The sequence below is a fragment of the Ursus maritimus genome (genome assembly GCF_017311325.1).
Source record: "Ursus maritimus isolate PB19 chromosome X unlocalized genomic scaffold, ASM1731132v1 scaffold_X1, whole genome shotgun sequence".
NCBI lineage: Eukaryota > Metazoa > Chordata > Mammalia > Carnivora > Ursidae > Ursus > Ursus maritimus.
The window spans coordinates 112,942,010-112,968,569 of NW_024423319.1; the positions used below are offsets into that span (position 1 = coordinate 112,942,010).

The 26,560-nt window shown below is 43.3% G+C and overlaps 2 protein-coding genes across 2 annotated transcripts in view; one reads left to right on the forward strand and one right to left on the reverse strand.

Moving 5' to 3' along the window:
- Positions 1 to 2,852: 2,852 nt before the first annotated feature.
- LOC121104448 (carbonic anhydrase 5B, mitochondrial-like) lies at positions 2,853 to 18,424 on the reverse strand. The gene is made up of 3 exons (XM_040637732.1): positions 18,257 to 18,424; positions 12,394 to 12,587; positions 2,853 to 3,085 (listed from the first exon to the last, which is right to left on the reverse strand). Exons 2-3 carry the CDS (start codon positions 12,533 to 12,535, stop codon positions 2,853 to 2,855), a joined length of 375 nt encoding a protein of 124 aa, XP_040493666.1. The 5' UTR covers positions 12,536 to 12,587; positions 18,257 to 18,424.
- The window catches only part of CLTRN (collectrin, amino acid transport regulator), a 42,794-nt gene continuing 34,099 nt past the window's right edge, over positions 17,866 to 26,560 (forward strand). The window contains exons 1-2 of the mRNA XM_008696398.2: positions 17,866 to 18,062; positions 25,398 to 25,564. The gene's annotated coding sequence lies outside the window, so the exon portion shown is untranslated. The remainder of the gene's footprint in view (positions 18,063 to 25,397; positions 25,565 to 26,560) is intronic.

Below are 26,560 nucleotides of genomic sequence, written 5' to 3' on the forward strand. Positions count from 1 at the left end.
GAGCCACTCATGTCAAGCAGGGGCCCATGTCAAGCAGTGGTACAGGCACTTAAGCGTACTGTAGCTACGAGATATCGAGATATCGCTGAGACCAGCACTAACTGACGACACCCCAGAACTCCTAACAAGCAGAAGCAGAGAAGTCTGCAGGGGCCCAGGACTGATTCAGTCCCTTTAAAAAGAAGGGACTTCTGCAGCCAACAGTCAGACACCTCAGACATGACCCCTCTATGTCTAACCACTTAAACAAGGCACCCGTTGCCCAAAGCTGTGCCCGATGGATCTCTGAACAGAACTGACACCCCCCGCTGCTTGAACAAAAGCAGTGAGTGCCCAGAGCTGACCCAGGCCGGACCAACGCCTTAGCTCAACTGCGCGCCCACAGCCAGACTCCGAGTTTGTTCCTTCATTCCTGCCCCTTGTGTTATCTCCTTTGTTGTGCGGCTTGTCTTCTGTCCTCTTCCGTGTGCCGTGTAAGAAGCCAAGTGAACCACGTGAAATGTCACTCAGTTTGGAATCCTGAACCCGCTCTGTAATTGTGTTAACCTTGCTTTACGACTGAGTAGGACTGACACTGTGGAAAGGTACACTTGTGTGTGTGCCTTCACAGTGTGCTCGTGACACTTTTATTTTAGAGATGCTTTTTAAAAACGTGCTTTCTCCCTACTTCAATTGCTACAGCCTTCATTTAAGCTCCCACCATCTCACACTTGGATTAATCTGACCCTGTGGACCTCTACTACTGACTGGGTGAAATCTCAAAAAATAAAGCAATTGACTAATAAAATTAAATGAAATCATGCTGTGCCACACTGTCATGTAAAAATAACCAGTACTGACGAACCTGTCTTCTATCTCCCCTCCTAAGCATCAGTGATCATCATTCTTCCCGTCTCTCCCTAAAATGCACATTCTGCATTCTGGCCACTGTTTTTGGTCATTTTCTGAACATGTGATTTTGCACATGATTTTCCCTTAGTCTCCAATGCCCTTCTAATCCTCTTGACAAACTCCGATTCATCCTTCAATACCCAAGATAAATGTCCCTTGATAAAGGAAATTTTCAACTTTTAATATTCAGGGGTCCTGCTCCTGGGCTCCCAGGGAAGCTCTGCTTTCACTTTTACCAAGGTCAAAATGACTCGGCAACACCTCAGAGCACGCGCTCTATTTCTGCCCTGAGCACACATTGTATATCTGCTTTGTTAAAGAAAATAACCAAAAAGGTACATTCTGAACACAAGAGATAAAAGAAAGTAAGAAACTTCCCTGCTTCCCATAAGGTTAAAGTCATATAGCCCTGCATATACTGGAAACTTAAGATGAGGGCTGCAACTTCCTGAAAAGTTCTTTGTCTAATAATTTGTAACTTTTAAAAAACGTTGTAACCTCTTATGTATATAAACTGTACATAACCCTACCTCAAATGATCGTTTACCAGAAGCACTCTCTTCTTTGTGAAGATTGTGTATCCTGGGCAGCTGTCCTCATTCGGGCTCCAACAAAACTGTCTTGCTTTTTTTTCCCCCCAGAAATTCTAAAAGGTTTGTCCATTTTGCATCGACACCCCTCTTTGGTGAAATCATCAGACTCCTCTGAGCAGTCTATATCATCTCCTTCTCTGTGGTCCCACAGCACTTTTAGAAACCCTTTCTCAAATCACACTTGCTTTATAACTCTAATTTCATGCATGCATCTCTCACTAGACTTTGAATGCTGGGAGGTCAAGAATCTAGTTAGTATTCCTGGCACTTGGTGCAATGCCTGGCACATGGCTGGCACTCAGTAAATAAGGTATGAATAAATTAATCATTGGTTGACAAAATACACACATGTTATTAGGTAACTAAATATATAAAATGTCTTTTTCTTGCCTGACTATCCTTTTGCTTCACATTGCAATCTTATCATTTAAAATCTGGCTAAATAGTATTACTACTTAATATAGAAGCTATTTGTAACGTCATCAAACAGAGGAAGGTTAGCAGACATTCAACACACAGAAAACAAATTTCAAATAAAAGTAATTCAAATGAACAATAAACATATATATAATTTCAAATAAATTCAAATATATAATATTAAATAAAATTTGAAATACAGAATCTATACACAGATACATACGTATTAATAGAAAATACCACTCATACCAGAAGGAAACATGCACAAAAATGAAAAGGGACATGGTTCATACACTCAAAAAACTCTAATGATTATGCAGCAATTCCACTTTGGGGTACATACCAACGGAAAACAACACCTCAGAAGATAGGACACCCATGTTCACAGCAGCATTGTTCACAAAAGCCAAAAGGTGGCTGTACCTCAAGTGTCCACAGACAGGTGAACGGATAAACAAAATGTGGTCTATCCATACAAAGGAGTATTATTCAGTCTTAAAAAGGAAGGAAAATCTGACATCTGCTACAATAGGGATGAACCCTGATAACATTATGCTTGGTGAAATCAGCCAGTCATAAAAAGACAAATAGTGCATAATTCCACTTACATGAAGTACCCAGTAGTCAAATTCACAGAAGGTAAAATGGTCACGGCCAAGAGCTGAGGGAAGAGAAAAATGGGGAGTTATTGTTTAAGTGGTATAGTTTCAGTTTTGCAAAATGGAGAGTAATGGAGATGAATGGGAGCGCTGGTTGCACAACAGTGTGACTGGACTTACCACTACTGAACTGTATATAAGATGGTTAAGATGACAAATTTCATGTTACATGTATTTTGCCACATTAAAAAAAGAAAAGCTAAGCGCACCGAGTCCCATGCCACTACTCAAAGAGGTCCCCATGCCCGGGGAGGCGGTGTGGTGTGGCCTGGGCTGACACGAGGCTATCCCTTTAACTCCAGACAAGACCGCTGGTCGGGCTCTCACCTGATTTATCTGTAGAATCTTCAGATTCCACGAGGAAAGAGTACCCGTTATTCCAGACATGGAGGCAGGTGGTGGGGTCGTAAGAGATGGTGAGCGGTTTTAAGCCAGGATCACAGACGCTGTCCCTCCACCGGATGTTGATGGGCGACTGGCGCTCGCCCCCCGGGACCAGGTCCACGGTCTCCCAGAGCGGGTGCACTAGGAAAAAGCACAGCGGGGCATCGTCAAGACGTAGGTCCGCTATCTGGGATCACGCACCAGGCAATCCCAGGGGTGGGGTGTGTTGAGGTAAGCCAAGTCTCAGGAATTAGCCACTTGGGGGCTCAGGGCCGTACAGAAGCAGGGGACAGAGGCAGCTCAGACAGCGCCTGGCACAGGCACGGCCGGCTGCTTTGCCCGCCACGAGCCGCTCAGCCCACCATCTCCTCTCACCTAAGCCAGGTGCAGCCCGGTCTCGTGAGAACAGTAAGACACGTGCAGACTAGCACCACGTGGAAGGAGGGTATTCTCAAATGAGTTGCTTTTCTTTATTGATCAGTTTCTGAGCCCCACCCACCAAACCAGGTTCACGTACAAATACAAATTAATGAAATTTTCAATCATGGATTTCTTTTCAACAGAGGCCATGGGGGAAGAGGAGGGAGAATTTTTGGAAAGCAAATGTTCTCTAAAGCACTGCAAGTTTTTAATTGCCTGGCTAGCAGAAATAAAGGCTTGTGCAGCATGCGTCTGTAATTCAGCTTGCAATTTTGAAGACGTCTGGATCATTTATACAATGCAATATTATAGGCTTCCAATTGAGATGAGGCAACACTCTAGGGTTTTAGAAAAATGAAGGAAGGTACCGATGAATCTGGGGAGGAAAAGGAGTCACTTCTTCTTAGTTTGAGATATGCTAACCTTCCAAATAACACTGCCAGTCATTTCACCAGCAAAAAAAATGGGGGTTTGGGGGGGGCAGGGGAATAGCAGAGAATTCCAATCTGGGACAAGCAAGCTATAGCAAAACCACAGACAAGTGCAGAGAACAAAGGAGAGGAATGCTCTTTTACAGAGGAAAGGAGGAAGCTGGGAAGGCTTTTAGAAACAAAAAGTCTCCTGGAGTAACCAACCTGGCAGCTGCAACTCTAGTGGCTTCTCATTGCCTGACTTGTAACTATTTCTCACTGGCTGGGCTCTTGCTGGGGCACAAGGGAACTCTTGCTGCCTCATGCTGGAATAGTAAGGAGTAGCTAAAGTAGTATCCACGTGCGAAGTTTATTTCTTCCTGTTGGGTCTGCAACTGACAAGGAGCGCTCCTGACTCCATTACAGATTATCGTGTATGTGCACAACTTGTCCCGCACAGACGCCACACATCACTGACAATGATTTTTCTTTCTTTTTTTTTCTTTTAAGATTTTATTTATTTATTTGACAGAGAGAGAGACAGCCAGCGAGAGAGGGAACACAAGCAGGGGGAGTGGGAGAGGAAGAAGTAGGCTCCCAGTGGAGGAGCCCGATGTGGGGCTCGATCCCAGATTGCTGGGATCACGCCCTGAGCCGAAGGCAGACGCTTAACAACTAAGCCACCCAGGCGCCCCGACAACGATTTTTCTACAAAGAATCAAGCACCAGGTGTTGGTGGTAGTCTCTGATAATTCTCAGTGGACTTCCTGTAACACAGAGCTGTTGACACATCCATGCAGAATGGACAGAATGACATGCATAATTTGGGGTGCTCCAGTTCTCTGCCCCTTAGAAGCACCCCAGATGGGCAGAACCAAGAGCAATAGGGAATCTAGAAGAAATCTGAATTGAGATAAATCACTTTTACCAATGACCCGCTGAGCCTCACCCCACCACGAAGAATGAGAGTTAAGGATCTGAGAAAATGGTAATGTAGCTGTGACTCAGTCAACCCACTCTGTATGGCAGGTTCACAGAGACACCTTTTATCATTTAAAAGAAACCCCAGAAACTTGCCTCTGGTTGACCTTTACAAAGGAGACATTTGTTTTGCTTGGGTAGCTGCTAAAATCTACAAATTCAAAATCCTAGCCTTATGGGTTTTATGGGGGGGGGGGGCAAAAATGTGATAGAGGGCTCTCCTGAGAGTAGACCAGTGGTTCTCAACAGAAGGAGTTGCTGCCCCCAGAAGACATCTGGCAATGTCTAGAGACATTTTTGGTTGTCGCAACTGGAAGAGAGTGCTACTGACATCTAGTGGGTAGAGGCCAGGCATGCAGCTAAACATCTTACGATACACAGAATTTTATGACCCCAAATGTCAATGAAGTTGAGAAATCATGGTCTCTGCAAACTCTGGGTATTCTTTTTTTTCCCCCCACTATTTCTTCCTATAAAACAGTACCATCTTATCTCTGGAGAGATCCAAACCCAATGTTTTTACTGATTTTCTTAGTATAAAAGAACTTGGTCCTTTGAGAACAAAAATTTTCTGTCTCAGAAACCTAAAAGGAGGGGCGCCTGGGTGGCACAGCGGTTAAGCGTCTGCCTTCGGCTCAGGGCGTGATCCCGGCGTTCTGGGATCGAGCCCCACATCAGGCTCCTCCGCTATGAGCCTGCTTCTTCCTCTCCCACTCCCCCTGCTTGTGTTCCCTCTCTCGCTGGCTGTCTCTATCTCTGTCGAATAAATAAATAAAAAATCTTTAAAAAAAAAGAAAAAAAAAAAAGAAACCTAAAAGGGAAAATGCATTAGCCTGGTACAATATTTTAATATAATAATCTAATTAGAATGCAAACTAGAAAGCACCTGGTAGGAGTGCTGACAATACTGACTCCATTTTTGGGCCTCCATCTTGTTCGCTGACCTGTCTTGGGGCTATGTGTTATGGGCCCCTTAGAGATTATTTGTACCTTAGAAATGCCAGCCAAGGCCAGAATATGGGGAGGTTTGCTTTGGTCTCCCACAAATCTATGAGAGATAACACAGTCTCTCTCCCCTTCCTGACGCACAGATGGTGCCACAAAGTCTGTTAAATGTTGGCTGTCAATTAGGTGCGTGCAAACCCTTTGAAATGCATGTGAACCCTCTGACCTCACTACAGCGCCCCCTGAGAGTCCCCCTGCTCTACAAAATCTGTGGACCAAGGTTCAGACTTTGCAAAGAATAGCTGTGCCTCGTCTGGATCGTTCATCACCTGCCCAATACCCTGCAGTAAGTTACTCTGAATAAAACTCGGTGTAAACTATACAGAGTGGCCTGCTCTGTTCTCCGGTCTCAAAGTGCCTTCTCAGTTTGGGGGAAACTTTACTATTCTTCTTCCACCTTCTAACACAAGTAAACAGCCCTGATTCAGTTGTAAGGATGCCTGGCACAAAGAGACCTTGCAACTCCTTCCCCTCTAACATACTCAGACTGTGGCTGAGGGTTTGAGGATTCACGCCCTTCAAAACCAATTCAGGAGGGTCTCCTGTAAAGACTAGGCAAGAAGGAAGCTAACAAGCAGATCCCCAAGACGATCCCTCCTTTCACCTTGGCTCGTGCCCCACACTCCATTCAGGAAATGCCCAGAATCTACTCTCACCCATGCAAACACTAGCCCAAGAAAACCAGGCCTATTGCTTCGTTGCTCTTTTATGACCTGGACGCTCCTATCAATTTACGCCCTTTGGTTCACAAGTTCAGCCTCTAGGTTTCTTTTCCCCCACCACTTCCTCCTCTGGGAACCCAGACCATGCCCCCGACCAAGGCCCCTTGGTGACTGTGGCCTTAGTGAAGCCAGCTTTTCCCAAGGGTTTGTTTTGCAAGATAAACTGTGAGACAGTCACATTTTTGTTTTTTCTTCCTGTGGGTGTGAAGGGCAGGCCACCCCAAAATGTGCCACTTTGGCTTATTATTTCGAATTAAAATTACTTAAGAAACAGCCAGTGCAAGAACACTTGGAACCCCTTTTGCCTCCAGAAAGCAGGAGATAAATCTCCCATTTGAAAGGTACCCTTCCTGCACTAGGAGGTAAAGCGACAACCTTATCACCAGAGATAGGAAATTCAAAGCCGAGTCGGTTGTATAGGTAACCCTTGTTCCTTTTAATTTACTACTCCAGCCCAAATTATGTTTAGAATGCCTTACTAATGGAAGATCCTGAATAATACGTTTACTTTGTCTTGCCAATTCTCCACAGGGTTACTGTTTGTCTAAACGGTATAAATGCTGCCCGCTTTGGTTATTTCTTTGGAGGACAGTTTTATTATTGGGCCTCCACATGCATGTAATTAAACTTTTGAGGTTTTTCTCTTGCTGATCTGTCTCATGTCAATTTAATTCTTAGACCAGTTAGAACTTTGAACAGTAAAAGAAAAATTTCCCTCTCCAATACTCCCATCTTCTTCCTCCACGTTAACACAATACAGGTTAAAATATCTTGGTAGTTGCTCACACTTTCCCTCATAATAGGAAGAGGATTAAGCGTTCTGATTACTAGTGCCTTCATTTTCAGGTTCTTCTCCTATGGGGAAAGTGAAATAAACAGAAACAGTGATGTTTAGCCACCATGGTTTCAGTGAGCAGAGCTACACCGCCGTTATGAAGGTCACTCATATACTGCTGATGAGGAACAAAATCCCTGTAGGTCCCATAGTGAAAATGTGCTGGATTCTAGTTCTTATTTATAGGACTGGTCCTGGTTTTGACTTATTTTGTGTTTGTTCCACCCTAGGTCTCCAGTCTCAGGAGGGTCCCTCTTCCAAGCCTTGAAACAGAGAAAGCACATTCCCGCCTTAGCTGCTCAGTTCCTGCTCCTCTTTCTCAAAAATTTATTTGCCCTCATTCAGCTCAGGGCTGACTCCTATTATTGGCTTGTCACCCCTTCAGCAAAAGTGTCAGCTCCTCACCTTTCTGACTACCCTCTTACTATATGATCCCCCCACTTTTTTTTTAAATCCTAACATTCTGATGTTTTTTCTTCAAAACATTTATTACACAGGTATAATAATTATATGCATATATGTTTAATTATCTGCCTCTCCCAGTGTTGTATAAACCCCGAGAAGAACTGAAGGGGCTTTTAATCACTGCTCGTTCAATGAAAATATAAAATAAAGGGCATTGTTGGGAAGGTTCCAGTCTTCTTTCATCTTTAGTCCTATTACTTTACTGATCACATTATATTTTCTTTAAGGATCTTTCGGGCTTATCTCTTTCTTGCCTTGCCCATGACCAGCAGCGCAGTTCAGGCCCCTGCACCCCAGACTTCATACCATGCCTCTTGGTCTCAATACCCTTTACTATGTTTCGCCATTCACCAGTTTTCCTAAATTACCACTCATCGTGTTGTTCCTGTGTTAAAGTCTGCAGGTCAAATCCTAATGTGTGTCCAGGGCCAAGGTTTTCCTATTAGGAACCCACCTCAGCCACCTAAATTTCCTTTCTCTTCATTCTTCCGAAACTCTGGTCTTGCGATGCTATTCCCCTTAGTCATTCCAAGTGAGATATGTTATAAATGTGTAAAACACCCACGGGGCTTTGAAGACTTAGTACAAAATAAAGAATGTAAACTGTCTCAATACTTTTTACATCAATTACAGGTTAAAGCGATAATATTTTGGATATACTGGGTAAAATATATTAGTAAAATTAATTTCATCCGTATACTATATTTTATCTACATAATTCTTGCATAGAATTTCATAAAAGAACAAATTTATTTGTTTTTCCTTCAGTTTTACTGAGATGTAATTGACGTACTGTTTTTTTTTTTAAATGTGGTTGTTGGAAATCATAGAATTGCCGGTATGGCTCATATTGGTGGCTCACGTTCTTTATCCACTGGACACTGTTGTTCTACACCCTCACTGGCTTTTTCTCCCGTGCCTTGCCCTGTTACTGTCCTTTTCCTCGAGATGTGCAATTTCCTCATGGAACTGAAGCCCACCCTAGTAGGCCTAGGGCTGAGCACAGTGACAGAATACACAGGGACAGCCCCCCCCCCCATATGACATTCTTAAGGATGATCTCAGAATCACAAATTGTCTTCTCAGAGCATGAGGGCTGTAAGGGGCACTTCGATGCTGAGCCCAGACAGCCGCAGCACACACATGCAGTCACCAACACAGGAGACTAGAGCCTACAGTTCCTGGGGGTCAGTTCAGGGCTACGTGTTAGCTCCTTATAGCGGCTGACACCTGAGGCCATTAACATAATTTCAAGGGGCTCTTAACCAGGCCATTGTTTCTCAGGATTATTCAAAAGTTAATGGAAGACAACATAGTCGGGGTATCCCAGCTTGTATTATCTAGGGATTAATAAAATTCTCTGTGAATACATTGCAAAACAAGCTTTTTAATACTATTGTTGTCCAGGCTTTGTGTTCATCAAAGATAACAGGAGAAATAATAGAACAATTTACTAATACAGTTATGATACAGACCACTCCTGTCAAACAGAACTTTCTCTGATGATGGAAATTTTCAATATGTTAAGTGCTAGCAACATGTGCCCATAAAATTATAATAAACTGACATTTATGCGAAAATACAAACATGAGTCCAGTGGCTAGATTTTATACAGTGCCATTCTATTCCACGTTATCCTAAAAAAAAAGTTTCTTTTCCTTCTAAAAGTAGGGAGATCATTAAGATTATCATTGGCATAACAACAAATCTATACCATTTCTGTTCTAGTTGATACTCTTCATATTTCATTAAGTATTTAAAAATTAACATTATTAAATTTATTTTCTTCTGCTTGAAGATCTCTGCCTAACATTTTTTTTTCATGTGACAATTACAATAAATTTCACTAGATGATACACTAAGCGAACTTGGTTTTATTTGCACCTTGGGTAATAGATGCGGGACTGTCAACATTTACTGTCTGCTACTTGAGATAACAGCAAACGGCAATCTGAGTGGACAGATAATGATTCCCTGGGAGGTGGGGAACGGAGAGTAAAGGTGAAGAACAGAGCACAGACAGGCTCTAGGGAAATGCTGCTTTCTGAATTTGCCATATCCTCCTACTTCCTTTACTCCTCGTTCTGCTTCACCCGATCTTAACAATGGCCAGACAAACATATGAGGAAGGCACTGAGTCAATGAAAGATGATAAAGACAGTGATGATGATAATCACAGTACCAGAAGTACCGTATGGCAGGCACTAGCTAAGGACTTTCCATGTTATCTTTTCTGACCCTCAATGATCTTGGGTTGTTCTGGGTCACAAGTATACAATGGGCCTTCCACTGTGGTTTTAAGTTGCCAGACACAACGCATATTGTCTTTACAACTGATAGGCAGGAGGTCTGGGATTTAGGAACAGGAAATGCTCAGTAGCTCCGGAAAGCAGAGACCATAAAATTCTCCCCAGTGAAAACAGGGCGGGGTGGTGCAACACGCCAAAAGCAAAATCAAATCACGTCTCTCACATGTTTTCCTTAGTAACTTATAAACAAGAACATTTCGTCTGATGTGGGAAGTTAATCAAGGGAAGCCCCCACAACCCCAAGCCACTACTTTTTGAGTGTGTCAACACTGAGAGAAGTAAACTACCTTGAAGACATTAGCATATTGAATTTTATACCTTTAAATTTCATCTTTCTGTAAGTAAAAACAAACAAACGAAAATCAAGGAAAACTCCCACAGTCACACAAAACTATAGTAACTAGCTAAATACAATTACTTTTTTTCCAATTTAAGCTTCAGACCCCAAAATGCAAATGTTGAGAATAAGCAATTAGAGTAGTATGTGGTCTGCTGGTAGGAAGCCACATCCAGCAAGCAAGCAGAAATTTATCTGTCTCCAACCAGTTCATTTGAATGAGAACAGTCATTGTCGGAGGAAACAAAGTAATTATATAACAAAGATGTATTTATGCAGCAGGTGCAAGTCCTTGGATTTAGCCAGATTAGCACTACTAACTTAAAAGCATTCCTTTCTTACCTTCTTCTTTTTTTTATTACATGTATATGAAATCAAAAGAGAGCAAACCCAAAGAGAAAAAGTGGAGAAACTGAGACCCAGAAGGAAGCCAACATGTGAAAACCCTTGTCAATTCCTTTAAAATAAGGGAAAATAGGAAAAATTCCTCTTTTAACAATATACTTAGCCGTTTTACCTTTCCACAAATTCAAACTCATCTCTCCACAAATAAACACATTATTCTCTCCTATCGTCCCCCTGACTCTTAAGCGGGGGCAGTTTTGTGCCCCAGAGCTCATCTGGTAGCGTCTGCTGACGCTTTTGGTTGTTACGACTGCGTGGGGATACAAGCGTCGTCTAGTGGGTCCTCGGCAGGGATGCCACTCATCACCCTACAGAGCACACTGCACCCCAAACCACACGGAATGACCCACCCCCATGTCAGTACTGCCTCGGTGGACAAGCCCTGCGCCACAGGGCCGGGACGGGGAACTGGTATTTCAGGAGCGGAACGAGATGCAAGAGCTTTCAGGAAAGACCATCTGCTGCCTCGTTGATACGCTGCGTCTACGGCAGACACGCATTTAGGTAAGCGGGTCAACTAGAATGAACCCTGCAATTTGTGACCTGAGAAAGAATATTACAGTGTGAAGCTGCTGACCTGCTTACAAACATTAACATGCAACTTCCAGAACGTTAAGATTCACAGAAATAATTCGCAGTCTGTGGGTCAACGTCAGTAGGAAGACTGTTGCTAACAAGAACAATACAGAACAGGTTCCAAAGCATCTGAAACTGGGACACCTCTCTTATCCTATTTCTGCATGACATCATTTTAACAGGTTAAAACTAGTCAACAAAAGGACTTTCCAAACCCTATTATGGAAATCACTTTGCAATATATATGTGTATCAAATCAGCACGTTGCACACCTTCGACCTACACAATGTTGGGCGGCAATTCTACATCAATAAACTTGGGGAAAAAGAACTTTCCACATTTATTTTAGAAGAGAAACAGAGAGGGGCTCCTGGGTGGCGCAGCGGTTAAGCATCTGCCTTCGGCTCAGGGCGTGATCCCGGCGTTCTGGGTTCGAGCCCCACATCAGGCTCCTCCGCGATGAGCCTGCTTCTTCCTCTCCCACTCCCCCTGCTTGTGTTCCCTCTCTCGCTGGCTGTCTCTATCTCTGTCAAATAAATAAATTAAAAAAATCTTAAAAAAAAAAAAAAAAAAAAAAAAAAGAAGAGAAACAGAGAAACAAGTAGTTATTCTCACGGTTCTGAAGGCACATAATCCCACTCTGGAATGCCAATGACACCATATGGATAAACACAGGACACACGTGACTGTCATACCACACCAAGCCTCTTGCTCTCTCTCCCTTTTTTTTAAAGATTTATTTATTTGAGAGAGACAGAGAGCATGAGCGACTGGGGATGGGGGTGGGGGGCAGGGAGGAAGGTCAGAAGGAGAGGGAGCAAGAATCTCAATCAGACTCCAAGCTGAGTGCGGAGCCCAATGCCGGGCTCGATCTCACAACCCTGAGACCATGACCTGAGTCAAAACCAAGAGTCGACCGCTGAAGCGACTGTGCCCCCCAGGTGCCCCCACCTCTCCCTCTCTTTAAGGCAGCAGTGTACTCACAGGCTCGGTTCCGGCTTCTGTACGTGCAGGTGTAGAGGCTGCAGGGCCTCGCTGGCATGAACCTGGGGGTCTGGAATCTTCTCCACAGTGACTTGCATGGAGAGCCTTGAAGAATGACCCTCAGGCTACCCATCACCACCATGTTTAGCTGGAAATCTTGACTGGGTCCCAAATAACTTGCAGGGCCTAATAACCTAGAGGCAGGAGGACAGAGGAGGCAAAGCTGTAAACAACGGAGGCTGACCATCAAGTGGAAACCTCTAAGCCGGACAACAAGGTTCAGACTATGAGTACACATGACAGGGGTGAGGTGGGGAGGGGCCGGGGGGGGGGACGAGTCGGTGGTTAATCCACTCCTCTTCCTGAAACTCATTGGTCACTCCAGGACAGACTCTCGCTGTCACGTCCACTTCCCACTCCTGCCCGCACACCAGCCCCATAGACTTCGGTTCTTCCTACTCCCGAAGCTCCCTCCCACCTCAGGGCTTGTGCAGATGCGCTGCTTCCCTGGAGCACTCCTCCTTCATCTGTCCCTGGGGAACTCCTCCCCTCTCCTCAGGTGTTCCACTCTAGCACCACTTCCTAGAAGCCACCCGTCCCCGACCATGCGCTCACCAGGTGAGCCTAGCGCCCTCCCAGTGCGCCCCGCAGCTGCACACCTGATCGAGAATGTACTTTAGGACGCCACCTCCCCGGCAACCAAGCCCACGGCGGTAAGGACCGTGTCCGTCTCTGTCACAGCTGTATCTCTCAGGGACACAGTGCCTGGCTTGTGATGGCAGCTCGGTGACCTGGGCACACCCCCTTGGTGATGGAGATGTTGATCCCGGTTTCAAGAACCGCAAACTGTGAGGTGATTGCCAGCATGTTCTTGCACAGTATGAAGGGCTTTTCCTAGATGCCACCACCACCCAGTTGTGGGGTTATTTATACTTTTGAGACACTTTCAAACGCTTGCCATTTAAGAGGAGGGCCTCATAACCCTACCTATATGATCTGAAGGAGCCCCAAAGCTCTGCCCGATCCGAAGGAGGACCGTGCCCAAAGACAAATCTAAGCTAGTCTCACAGGGATGGGAATTCTGCCAGTAAACGTTTGCATTTCAACATTCACTGTCATTTCCTTTGTTCCAGGCACCACGTTGGGCGCTGGGATGCAAAGCGGAACAAGGCATGACCTCCACCTTCCAGGCGTGCAATTCATTTCTCCCCCTTGGAGCCTCTTGAAATGCACATCATACGGCAGGAGAAACCATCCGTGACTCCTCAGTCTGCCTTCGGCCTGTCGGAGGCCACTCCAATGTCTGGCAATGGTGGCAGGGAGGAGAGGGGCCCAAAGTCACAGAAAAGAAACTGAGGGGGCACTGAAGACACATGTCACTTACAGATTGGAACTTTATTTCTGCATACCATTTTACTGAGAAGAGCGTAAGATACAAAAAAGCACATTATGATCTCCAACAATGCTGAGCAAGAAGCAAATGTTCATTTCACCCTCTCCTCTTCAGGTCCCTCACTATTAACTGGCTGTGAACTAGATCTTCCCCCTTTTATCTCTGCCTCAAACTTGCGAAATCTGTGCTAGAGGAAAGATGGCCACACCCAAGGTAAAGGAGAGGAAAAAAAACCACACCTGAGCTGTGTCCACTGAAAGCAGGAAGCTGTTACTTCCTATTACTGCCCAGAAAGGAACAAATGAGGGCTCCAGGCGGAACTCTTTATAAGCAGCAACAAGCCATGTGTCTGGACAAGTATTGCAAAGTGAAGTGTGGCAAGTAGCCAGCCTCTCGGCCTGGTGCCATGCACGCTGCTGTGTGCATCACTTAGCCAATGAACACACTCAAGTCAGGGAGTGAAAATGCATAGCATGTTAGCCAGCTTGGGCCGCTAGACCAAAACACCACAGACCTAGTGGCTTAAACAACAGACACTTATTTCCCACAGTTTTAAGGGCTGGAAATCCAAGATCAATGTTTTAGCCAATTGGTTCCTGGTGATAACCCACTTCGTAGCTTGTACACAGCTACCTTCTCACTATACCCTCACGTGATGAACAGACAGCAAGCTCCGGACTCTCCCTTTTCTCATAAGGACATTAATCCTATCATGGAGTGCAACCCTCATGAACTAATCAAACCCTAATTATTTCACAAAGGCTCCATCTCCTAATACCATTCCATTGGGTATTAGGGCTTCAACATATAGATGGAGGTAGGGAGAGCAGAAACATTCAGTCCATATAACACACGGCCACCACATTAAAGGGAACTAGTAGGAAGTTTATGAATCCCATATAGGTGCCTCACCTCCAGGCCTAAATCCCTACATGGGGTCCTAGGGTCAGTGTATTAGTTTGTAACAAAGAACCACAGGCTGGGTGGCTTAAACAACAGAAATTTATTATTTCATAGTCCTGGAGGCTGGAAGTCCGAGATCAAGGTGTCAGTAGAGTTGGTTCTTTGTGAGGGCTGTGTTTCAGGCCTCTCTACTTGGGATGGTTAATTCCATGTGTCAGTCTGGCCAACAGATGCAGCTGACACAGTTGAAGGTGGAGCTGGATGGGGATTTGAGATTAACTTGAAGAACATAGATTTCCAAGAGACTGGAAGACCCTTAGGTATTATTCCATACATACAGAACGGTTTCTGATGACCCCGTGTGCACAGCACAGGATGGAACGGAGTGGGCAGAGTGGAGCCGGGAAGGTCAGTGACAAGGAGATTCCTTCAACCATCCTTCATTCAATCCACCACTCTTTTATCTTTTTATTCATCAGGACATCAACCAAATGTCTATTAAATGCCACACACTGTTCTAGGATCATTGGGGGACTAAAACAAAGTCCCTACCCTTGTGGAACTTACATTCTAGTAGGGGGAGACAGACAATAAACAGCAGTGTAATACATAAGTCAGTTGTACAGACAATTAAAATATATTCAGTGAAAAGTAGAGCAGGATAAGGTGAAGTTGGATTGTCACTGGGAAAGGAGCGTTGCATTTAAAATAAGTTGCTCAAAGGAGGCCTTATTGAGAAGGTGAGATTTGAGCAAAAGGTTGAAGGAAATGAAGGAATTAGTAACAGGGCTATCAGGAGGAAGGGTACTCCAGGAGGGAATTGCCTGTGCAAAGACCCTGAAGTGGGAGCGCGTCTGGCACATACAAGGGGATAGGAAGGAGGCCAGCATGGCAGGAACAGAGTGCACTAGGAGGAGGGTAGGAGGAGAGAAGGTGGAGAGGTCATGGATGCCAGATCCTGTAGATTTCTAGGCCATTGTAAAGGTTTTTTCCTCCTACTCAGGGTTTCTCAACCTTGACATGATTGACATTTGACCAGAAAACTCTCTGCGGTGTGTCCTATATGATGTAGGAGGTTTAGCAGCATCCCTGGCCTCTACCCATTAGTTGCCAGTGGCATCCTCCCTCCAACTGTGACAACCAGAAATGTCTCCAGATGCCGCAGATGTGCACTGGAAAAGGGGAATCACCTCTGATTGGAAACCACTGCTCTAAGCGAAATCAGGACACAGTGGAGTTTTGGAAGAATAGGAGGGACACCATCTGATGTGTATTTTTAAAAGATCATTCAGGCTGACCTACTGGAAATCAACTGGAATAGGAAGCAAGAAAGCAGCAGGGAGATCATTCAGGATAATCTGGGGGCTTGGAACAAAAGATGTCATAGCGGAGATGGTGAAAACGGGTTGGGCGTTGGCTATATCTTGGAGAGACTGCCCATAAGATGTGAGAGAAAGGAGTCAAGGATGGCTAGATGATTCTTGGCCTAAACAACCGGAAGGGTGGAGTTGCCAAGAACTGAGATGAGGACCACAGTGTACAGAACAGGTTTTAGGTGGGACATCAGTAGTTCAGATTTGGGAATATGAGTTTGAAATGAAATTCCAGTAATCCAAGTGAGACAATATGAAGCACTGAACCAGACAGTGACAGTAGCGATGGACCAAAGTTCTTTGTATTCAAGAGATTGCCATTTTGGTAAAAAACGGAGGATTTGGCACTCAACTGGAGAAGAAAGAAGGGAAGAAGGTGAAGAAGGCCCCATGATGTTATGGCTGTATGAAGCTGGTCGTAGAATGATGAATGCCTGAAGAGAGAAACAAGCTGGCAAAAGGAGCAGTTGGGAAGGGAAATAGGACAGTCTTCCTGCTAATCCTATGGATTTGAGGTCCAAGGGTACAGTGAGAGGAAGAGAGTTGCCAGGGTAGCTATGGTGCTCAGCAGAGATCATGAGGCTAAAGAGAAGACTTTTGTTTCCAAAATATTCAAGAATATGCAGCTCTTTATCAAGACGCAGAAGGGAGGGTGGGTGTGGTGAACTTCGGTTCACTGTAAACTCCAAAGCAGGCGGAGAACAATGACAGTTCTCAGGGATGTGAAGGGGCAGGTTATGGGTAGGGGGTAGGGCAGCTTCTCTCAGCAGAGATCTAAGACTTCCCTCCATATTCTAGAGCACTTCTCAGTAGAGTGGAGATGGCCACATTCGCAGTAAAGGACGAAGGGAAAGCAGAAAGTAATGTGACTTTCAGGGGCTGACAGGAAATTAATTCCACCCAAATTAAGGTGTACACATTTTCCTTATTGTCCCGTATTTTTCAAGCTTTCTTCCAAAAATAAATGAGAAGGAATTACACTGATAATAACGAGTTTCCGGCAGCCTCCAAACAGTAGCTTTTAACCCACAAAGAATCAGAGCCACCAACAAAGTTCTTATTTTGTGGGTCCTTTCCCTTCAGATCTGGGGCAGAGCACAAATGAAAAAGGACACAACTGAGTAGAGAACACTCTGATACGTCCACATGACAGAGCTATGCTGCTGACCTCCTGCCCTGGGGGTGGTTTTGAATCTGTCCATAGCTTTTGGCATGGTCGGGGAGGGGGGGGGGAGAGCAACAGTGCATATGTGAGTGCCAGCCTCCTGCGCCTCCATTTCTGGAACTGCAATTCCCCCACCTCCCAAAGTCTCCGAGACACCTATTCTACCGTTAAATGGACAAGACCCTAAGGGGATGTAGCTGTCTGGTGATCCTCATAGTGGAGTAACAGGGTTAGAGTAGGGGAAAAGCTATTCCCTGCCTCCTCCTCTCCGTTCTAGAGAAGCCCGGCAGGGACTGCAGCCATCCTCGCGGAACCGACAGCTTGTCCCAGCTCCAAGGCCCATCACACAGCGTAGTCATGAGCGGAAGAGTACCTGTCCTCTCTGATAGGGCTACGCGTACCCCCTACTCCTCATGCTCCAATCGCCGCCCGACCTTACTCGAACGTTTTCCTGAGCGCGGACCCCTCCGCTCTGTACCAGGAAGAGACTCATGCGCGCGGCCATCTTGGCTACGTCACGCTACGCCTCGTCACGCCCCTCACGCCAGGTACGTCATCTCGCTTAACACGTCACGTTCCCGTCGCCCAAGCCCGGGTCTCCGACAAAGCAGTGTAAGTCCCACCCTGGGCTCGCTCACCGCGTCGGAGCCCGAATCTCTCTCCATACACCCAGAGCCTGGGTCCGGACGCGTTCTCTGCCCTGGCTACACCTCCGCTGCCGTCGCTCCGGGCCTGCAGCCGCGACCACGCGCCTGCGCACTAACTTGGCCCCGCCTCTGCCTTCTGCCTGGGTCCACCCCTCCTTTGAGACGGAACATCTTTGTCACGCCCTCACGTAGGTGTCACGCCCTCGCGCTCCGCCTACACCACGCCGCTATTTCTTGTTACGTAATTTGTGTCCCGTATGCTACTCCGCGGCCCCGCCTTTCCACAGGTCTTTTCACATCGTTGTTATCTCCTGGGTCACGCTTATTCCTCTGACCCCACCTCCCTCCTTTCCACTTTGGTAAATCCTCTGCCTGAGCTCACCTCTTCCACAGTCTCAACCAGCTTCGTCGTGCCCTTATCGCGGCCACGCCACTCCCTTCGCGCACTAAATCCAACTTTCTCAGGTTACGCCCCTGGGCGATGCCTAGGCCACGCCTTTCCCGCCTAGAACGCCGCAGACGCTCCTTCCCACGGTGTCCAGGCCCCGCCCTCACGCCGGGTCACGTTCCTTGACGGCTTTCCACGGAGCCACGTCACGGCCAATCCTAGCGCCCCACGGCTCGACCCTCCGCTCCACATTGGCCACGCTCATACCCGTTTGCGCATTTTCTGGCGTTCCGTCATGGCCACTCCCTGGGTTCTCAGGACTCCCACTTTTGCGTCAGCTCTCACCAGTCGACGCATCCTGCTCTCCCTCTGCTGGTGGAACTCGCTCCTGGGAAGCCGCTCGGGAGCGGGCGGTCTTTGTGTTTCCGGAGAAAACCGCCCACGCCTCAGAGCTGGAAGTCAGTCGCATGTATAAAATGAAAGGAGCCTTTGGGTCCCTGATACTCGTCTAAAAATAGACTTTCTTCATATTTCCTCTCATCTCCAAACACCACAATTCCACGAGCAGAAACCGGATAGGGAAACATAACGGGGCACTGACTGGAACTCTGTTCTTACCAGCCCTTCGGCCAACCTTAAATGCTAGGCAGATGCACGGAGTAATAAGCTCATTCTTCTACCTCCTGGCATCTTCAGAAGACTTTTTCTAAGCACTTACTGCCCTCTTGTTATCTAGAGCCTGTCAGGACAACACAACACTTAGACCTCTTTAGACCCTCTGCTCTGGGATTAAGCCTCTTTACTCCCTCCATTTATAATTCTGCGTCCACAAGAAAAAAGTGAAGAGGTTACCACTTTTTCCCCCCTGTCCAGAAATCTTTGAACGGAGCACTTCTGGGGGAGGGGCACTTACCATTAGCCATTCAGTTATTCCTTCGTCTAAACTGTATTTATGGAGTACTAAGTTCCAGTGACAAGACAAACCTCAAGGAATTTAACAGCCTGAAGTTTTCCAACCTGGGTTTGGATGAGACAAGAATGGATGAGAAAATTAAGGTGTGGTAAGGGTTGGAATAAGTAGAAAAGGGCTTGGTAAGTGCTGGTTTCTCTTTTTAATTGAGGTATAATTGGCATGGAACATATTAGTTTCAAGTATACAACATAATTTAGTATTTGTGTGTATTGTGAATGATCACAATAAGTATCCAACACCATACGTAGCTATAACTTTTTCCTGTGATGAGAACTTTTAAAGATTTACTCTGAGCAAATTTCAAATATACAATACAGTATTATTAATTATAGTTACCATTCTGTGCATTACATCCGATGACTGACTTATTTTATAACTGGAAGTTTGTATCTTTTGACCATCTTCACCCATTTTGCCCTTCCCTCATTCCCTGCCTTTGGCAACTAACAATCTGTTACCTGTAGGAGTTCAGTTTTTTGTTTTTGTTTGTTTTTTAGATTTCATATGTAAGTGAGATCTTATGTTATTTGTCTTCGTCTGTCTGACTTATTTCACTTAGCATAATGCCCTCAAGGTCCATCCGTTTGTTTAGTTTTTTTGTTTTTGAGAAGCAGGTTTTCTTGATTTTTAGTCCCAAGGGAAATCCTGATTCCTCATCTTGATGACCCTGGGAATTGAGACAAGTGCCAAGGACTTTTATATAGATCCCCTCAATATATATTGTTGCTTTGATCACAAAATATTGAATCAATCCTATGAACCACCCAAACTTTTCTGTTCGTTTGAGATCACAGGCCCTCAGTGGTATGGCTTTATTCAGGGCAGCATTTATTTTATTTTATTTTTTAAAAAGATTTTATTTATTTATTTGACAGAGAGACAGCCAGTGAGAGAGGGAACATAGCAGGGGGAGTGGGAGAGGAAGAAGCAGGCTCCTAGCGGAGGAGCCTGATGTGGGGCTCTATCCCATAACGCCGGGATCACGCCCTGAGCCAAAGGCAGACGCTTAACGACTGCGCCACCCAGGCGCCCCTCAGGGCAGCATTTAGATCATTATTCCCCATGATGACAAGTAAGATTCAACTTATCAATTGACTGAATAATTGTTTGGAAGCTTTATGGTTGAGTCCACACTCAAAAGGAAAACGTTCTGTAGTGGATTAACAATGTTTGTCATGGGTGTAGGACAGATGAGTGGCTGCAACAACCTGTCTGGCATCTCTGATTTGTAGGGATAGAGGTATTGCATGCATGTCTTTAAGGCAGTTCTCACAAAGAACAGTTCTTACTATAAGCTGTTGATGATTTTCAGACAGAAGGGTCAGGATCATTGTTGCTCCTCAGAACTTAGGGGCAGAAACTTTGATATGTTGTAATTCATATCTTTGTATATCCATTAGAATGAGGGGGTAGTTTAAGATTCTGTTATGAAAATGAGAGCATCTAACCTGAAAGGTACATGGCCCAATGGCCCCTCCACCTTTTTATATGGATAATAAAGGAAGTAGCTATAGTCAGGGCTAAATGTGACTGGGTGACACTAACTGACAGCCAAACAGAAGGTGGAAAATACTACTCCATAGAGCATGGCCGTAATAATTTTTGAAAAAATTGTAACTTGCCTAAACCATGAGAAAACTCTTAATATAACACCCAAACAACATTGGAAAGAGTTAGATCTAGGAAGAAATATCAGTAAGATCTTGCTTTTACTGACTGAGGTTCATTTTAATGCATTGGTCTTCATTCACCAGATGAGACACACAAGCACACATGCATTCCATTCAAGAAACTGTCTTTTAAATTCTTAACTTAAGAATATAAAGTTGGCAGAATTACACTCACTCAGCTCGTCTAAATTAATCTTTATTTCTAAGCAGTAGTGATTAACTTTCTCTGAACTACAAAAATGCTACCCTGTGATTAAAAAGGCTAAGTTCGTAATGGTTATGGCTGTTGATTAACCTACAGATTTTGATGAGCCTTCCAAATTCTGTAGCTTCAGATTTCTTTTCATCTTAAAAAGGGCAGAGGTATGGAAGTAGAGACAAAAATATTCCAAAGCCCAGTATTCCTTGTTTAGCAGATACTAGAAGTTGTTTTTCTCTGACTAGGAATGTAAAAAAAAAATGCAGTGTACCTCATGATTTTTTATATCTGCATTCTTGAGCTTCTTCAAATGTCAGTTAATGATTCAAATAAGTAAATTCAGTTCTATTAAGTTATCAAATACTCATGGGCCATGAGAAATGCAAAATTAAACCAAATATAGTCCTTGCTCTCCAGAAACTTAAAATTTGTAGGACACAAAAGTAAATCATGTTGGCAATAGATGCCTATACAAATGTGAACAAAATGCTATGGGAACCCAGGAGAAGGAGAGAATAAAAAGTTAGTGGATTGGACAAGTGTAGAACAAATAATAACAAATAAAAACCTATAACAAAAATGAAAGTTTTCTCTCTCTTTTTAAAAAGATTTTATTTTTTATTTGTCAGAGAGCACAAGCAGGGGGAGCAGCAGGCTCCCCGCTGAGCAAGGAGCCCTATGCAGAACTTGATCCCAGGACCTGAGCCAAAGGCAGATGCTTAACCAACTGAGCCACCCAGGTGTCCCAAAACAAAGGTTTCTCAAAGGAGATGATAATTGAGATAGACTTGGAACAATGGCTAAGACGTTTTAAGGTAAAAAATCAAAGTTCACAGTATTGAACTTAAGAAAACAGTGTGAAAAGAAACACACACAAAGAATAGAGGTAGGATGAGGCCCACTTGCAGGGACTGGCAGGTCAGAGGGGGATGGCAGATGGGGCCATCTGTGTAGGTGCATCTGAAAAGCCAAGTCGGATTCACATTTTAGAGGCCAGAGAGTTTGGATTCCTTGACATAGGCCCTGGGGTGCTGAGAAGATTTCAACTGGGAATGGCTTCAATGTAAATGATAAGATCAAAGGCAATGGAAGTTTGAAACATCATGCAGTGACAGTTTTAAATGTTCCTGTACTGGGGTACCTGAATGGCTCAGTCGATTGAGTGGCTACCTTTGGCTCAGGTCATGATCCCAGGGTCCTGGGATCAATCCCCGAGTTTAGCTCCCTGCTCAGTGGGGAACATGCTTCTCCCTCTCCCTCTGCCCTGCTTGTACTTTCTCTCTCTCTGTCAAATAGATAAATAAAATCTTAAAAAAAAATAAATGTGCCTCCACTTATTCACCATGGGCTGTTGGATTGGCAGCCCATATGCATCCAGTGCTCCAGCAACCAGGCAATTATTCTTTCTCATTAGCCATCTTAATAAAAAGATAAATGAGTTTATTTTAATAATAGTTTCAGAATATGGAACAAAAGATGTTAACATCTTATGATTGATTTTACACACACACACACACACACACACACACACACAGAGATTCCCTTATATTTCTTATGTTTCCTTTTGTGAGTTATTTCCATTAACCCAAATATAAGGAGAAAAAGTTACCAGATGAAGGCCTAAATGATGTTTCTGAAGTTTGCAGGATGTTTACCAACATCTCTGGCATCTACTCAGTAGATGTCAGTAGCACCCTTCCCCATGACAACCAAAAATGTCTCCAGATTCTGCGAAAATGTCTTCTGGAGGAAAAATTCCATCACCCCTCCTATTAAGAACCACAGTGTTAAGATATAATATTTTTCACTATAGACAAAAATATATCTTCCCAAGCATCTTAATGTGACAATTTAAAAAGAATAAAATCACTTTCTTACCTCCTAATTGTACTGAAAATATTAGAGTAATTACTACAAACATCTTGACATCGTTTATAATATGGTATATCAATTTTATTGCAATATAAATGATAAAGGATCACATTCATTCAAAATTCTACAATTGTGGAAAATTGAGTGAAGCCATTAGTTTGAAAAGTGCAAGCTTTTATCTTATAAAAAATTTCTGGGTTCAGTTATTAAAGGATTTTTTTAAAAAGAGTTTATTTATTTATTCGACAGGATAGAGACAGCCAGTGAGAGAGGGAACACAAGCAGGGGGAGTGGGAGAGGAAGAAGCAGGCTCATAGTGGAGGAGCCTGATGTGGGGCTCGATCCCATAATGCCGGGATCACGCCCTGAGCCGAAGGCAGACGCCTAACGACTGCACCACCAGGCGCCCCTATTAAAGGATTTTTTATATTTTTAGTATGTCACAGCTAAATACATTTGCCAAAATCCAATAGAAGTGTAGAGAATAAAATTACACTTGAAATGATTCCACAGTTTACTGGCTTTGGATATTACAGGTTTGCAAAATACATGTTTGTTACAGTGAAATGGAATAATGAGGGTCAAAATTGAAAAGCAACATTGGTTCTACCTACATGTTCGTTGATTGATTGCAGGTAAATGAGGTATTCATATGCCCACATGCTTTTACAACTCTGATGAACTTTGAAAGGCATCTTGCATAAATCAAAAGAATGACACACGTGTTTCCTTTTTGTGTGATCTCATATTTAATTTACCCTCCAGGGCAGTAGATCAATAGTTATGTACCGAGAAACTGCTTTTCAATAGTGTTGTGGAGTATGAAAAAACACGGAGAAATCAATTTCTTTTTCCTGTCTCAGGAGGCTCGGTGCCTTTTGTATTGCTCGTGGCAACAGTAATCTCAACTTTTTATCTTTGTTCTCTAAACTCTGAACGTTGGGAGTAAATAGTAACATATTCAGAATGATTGAAACTGCTTTATTTGTCATCGTTACCACTGTTACTGATAAATTCTGAACCTCCTATATGTGAAATTGCAGAGATGAGCATTGTATGAAGCAAGTTTGGCATGAATTCTCTGGAGGTTTAATACTTCCAATTCTGTGTGAAAATAAAAAGCAAGTTTGTGCAAGATTTTTAAAAGTGGAAGAAAAAACCCCCAGTATGTTAAGAGGCAAGAACAACTTTAATAAGTTTTAGCATGTTCTAAGTGCCCCGTACCTTGTAAGAGTTTTCATATTTTATGTTGAGTTATTTGACAGCGTCTTTTTTTTTTTTTTATCATTATACCTTTTCTATTCCCCTGACAGGACTATAAAAGTCGATGTTTTTCATCATTGTATTTTTGGCTGCTATTAATTTTGCTACTGTCAAATACTTTTCTAAGCAAACATTGGGATATAGGAAAATTGAGACTATAATTACAGACTCTTTCGAAAATAAGTATGAGATCACTGTACATCTATACTTCTTATGTCATGTGACCACAATACTCCAATGAAAATTCATAGCCACAAATATTTTCATTTTTAACTGAGAAAGACTAAAAATGCACAAGCCTATTTGTCAACCCAAGAGTTGTAAGAAGAACAAGAAAACCAGCATGATCACAACAGCAGTAAGGACTTAATAAATAAAAATAAGATTGATGACTCAGAAAGCAGAAAAAAAGAAACTTGAAAATTAAATTTGAGATCTTGTTCTTCGATTAAGCAACAACAAAACTAGACAGATCTCTGGTAAGAATAATGGAAAATGAGAAAAAATGAATATGTATACTGGAAAATACAAAGAGAATATAGCAACGAAGGTAGATACTTTATGGGAAATACTGTATAAAGTCCATGAGAATCCTGGAAAATCTTGATGAAATAAGGATTTTCTTGGAAATTGTAAACAGCCAGAATGGACTCAGAGACATGAAACCTGCAGTAAATGACAATATAAGAAGTGAAAGTTTTGAAAGAACTCTTCTCCCAAAATATGTGTTATCCAGATTCTTCAATTCTGCATTTCTTCTACAATTTTCTTCTGCATTTTAAAGTATTTGTAAACGTAGAGGATATTAGAAATCTTTGCATACCATTTTCAAGATGGTAATGTAAGGGCCAGAAACAAAAAATAAACTTCAAGAATCAGCACTTGAAAAGGAACCTAAATGATATTCTATGAAAATAGGTTTAAAAACCTAAGGAAAAACACAACAATTAAGTCCAGGAGTATGTTAAAAATAATCAAACTGAGCTTACCTAAGGGTTGGATCAACATAAAGGAATTTATTAGTAAAATGCACCAAATGGTAAGATTTCTAAGATCATATTAATAGATGTTGGAAGAGCAGTTGATAAAATTCAACATGAATTCTGTATAAAAAGAATTTTTAGTAAAAGGAGACTTTTTATCTCATGGCACATCAAGTTTAAAGTGATGCACCAGATCCTGCAGAAGAGCAGCACTTCCGTGAGAATAAGGAAGACAACAACGGTCCATGTTATGCCACCATTGCGATTCTGATAGCGCTGCTCTAATGAGACAAAACAACAGCATCACGCAAGAACACACAAGAAGATCCAAGGCTGAGGCAGGTATGTTTCAACTTTCAAAATATATTAGCATTGGTCCTTCATGCTGGTGGTATTATGGGTATTTTTTATTTTTCTTTTTTGGTTTCTCTGTATTTTCTTTTTTTTTTTTAAGATTTTATTTATTTATTCGACAGAGATAGAGACAGCCAGCGAGAGAGGGAACACAAGCAGGGGGAGTGGGAGAGGAAGAAGCAGGCTCCCAGCGGAGGAGCCCGATGTGGGACTCGATCCCAGATCGCCGGGATCACACCCTGAGCCGAAGGCAGACGCTTAACCGCTGTGCCACCCAGGCGCCCCTGTTTCTCTGTATTTTCTATACAGAACTTCTATTGCTCTTCTTTCCTGTCTTCTTTTTTTCCTCTGTCATTTTTCAAATGAGACAACAAACATCGATAAAGTAGAGAATAATGAAAGTGAAGTATAGCATAGGGAATGTAGTCAATAAAATTGTAATACCTGTGCAGTGACAGATGGCACCTACACTTATCGTGGTGGGCGTTTTGTAATATACATAAATGTTGAATCACTCTTTGGTACACCTGAAATTCATATAATATTGTATGTCAATTCTATTTTAGTAAGGACAATTTCTAAAAAATCATATTTATATTAAGCACTAAAAGAGTGCCTGGCACATAGAAATTGTTTAATAAATGGTGAATGTTATTTTGAAAAAAGAGACATCATAATTCAAAAAGAAAGAGACTTTCTTTGCTTTTCAAAGAATGGGTTAACGGTAATTCACCATTTTACTGTCTTCAATTCTGGTCACATAAGTGACTGAGTGAAAGAAAGATATTTGATACTTCTAGGAAGTTTAAGGCTAAAGCTGAATCAGATTTGTCTCTAACATGGCTTTGTTCCCTGATGCAAATAATTAGCTTTGTTATAATCTCCATCTACTGGCTTTTCCTTCCCACGATGACTTTATCTAGTCTAACACTTCCCACGGTAACTTCATCTAGTCTGACTTCGTTTTCAGGAGTAAGTTATGTG

Excerpts from the sequence above, each read along its gene's own strand:
- LOC121104448 (XM_040637732.1), bottom strand. The coding sequence starts at position 12,535 with ATGGTGGTGATGGGTAGCCTGAGGGTCATTCTTCAAGGCTCTCCATGC. Across the intron at positions 3,086-12,393 it reads CAGAAGCCGGAACCGAGCCT|TGCACCCGCTCTGGGAGACC; the intron begins GTGAGTACACTG and ends GCTTTTTCCTAG.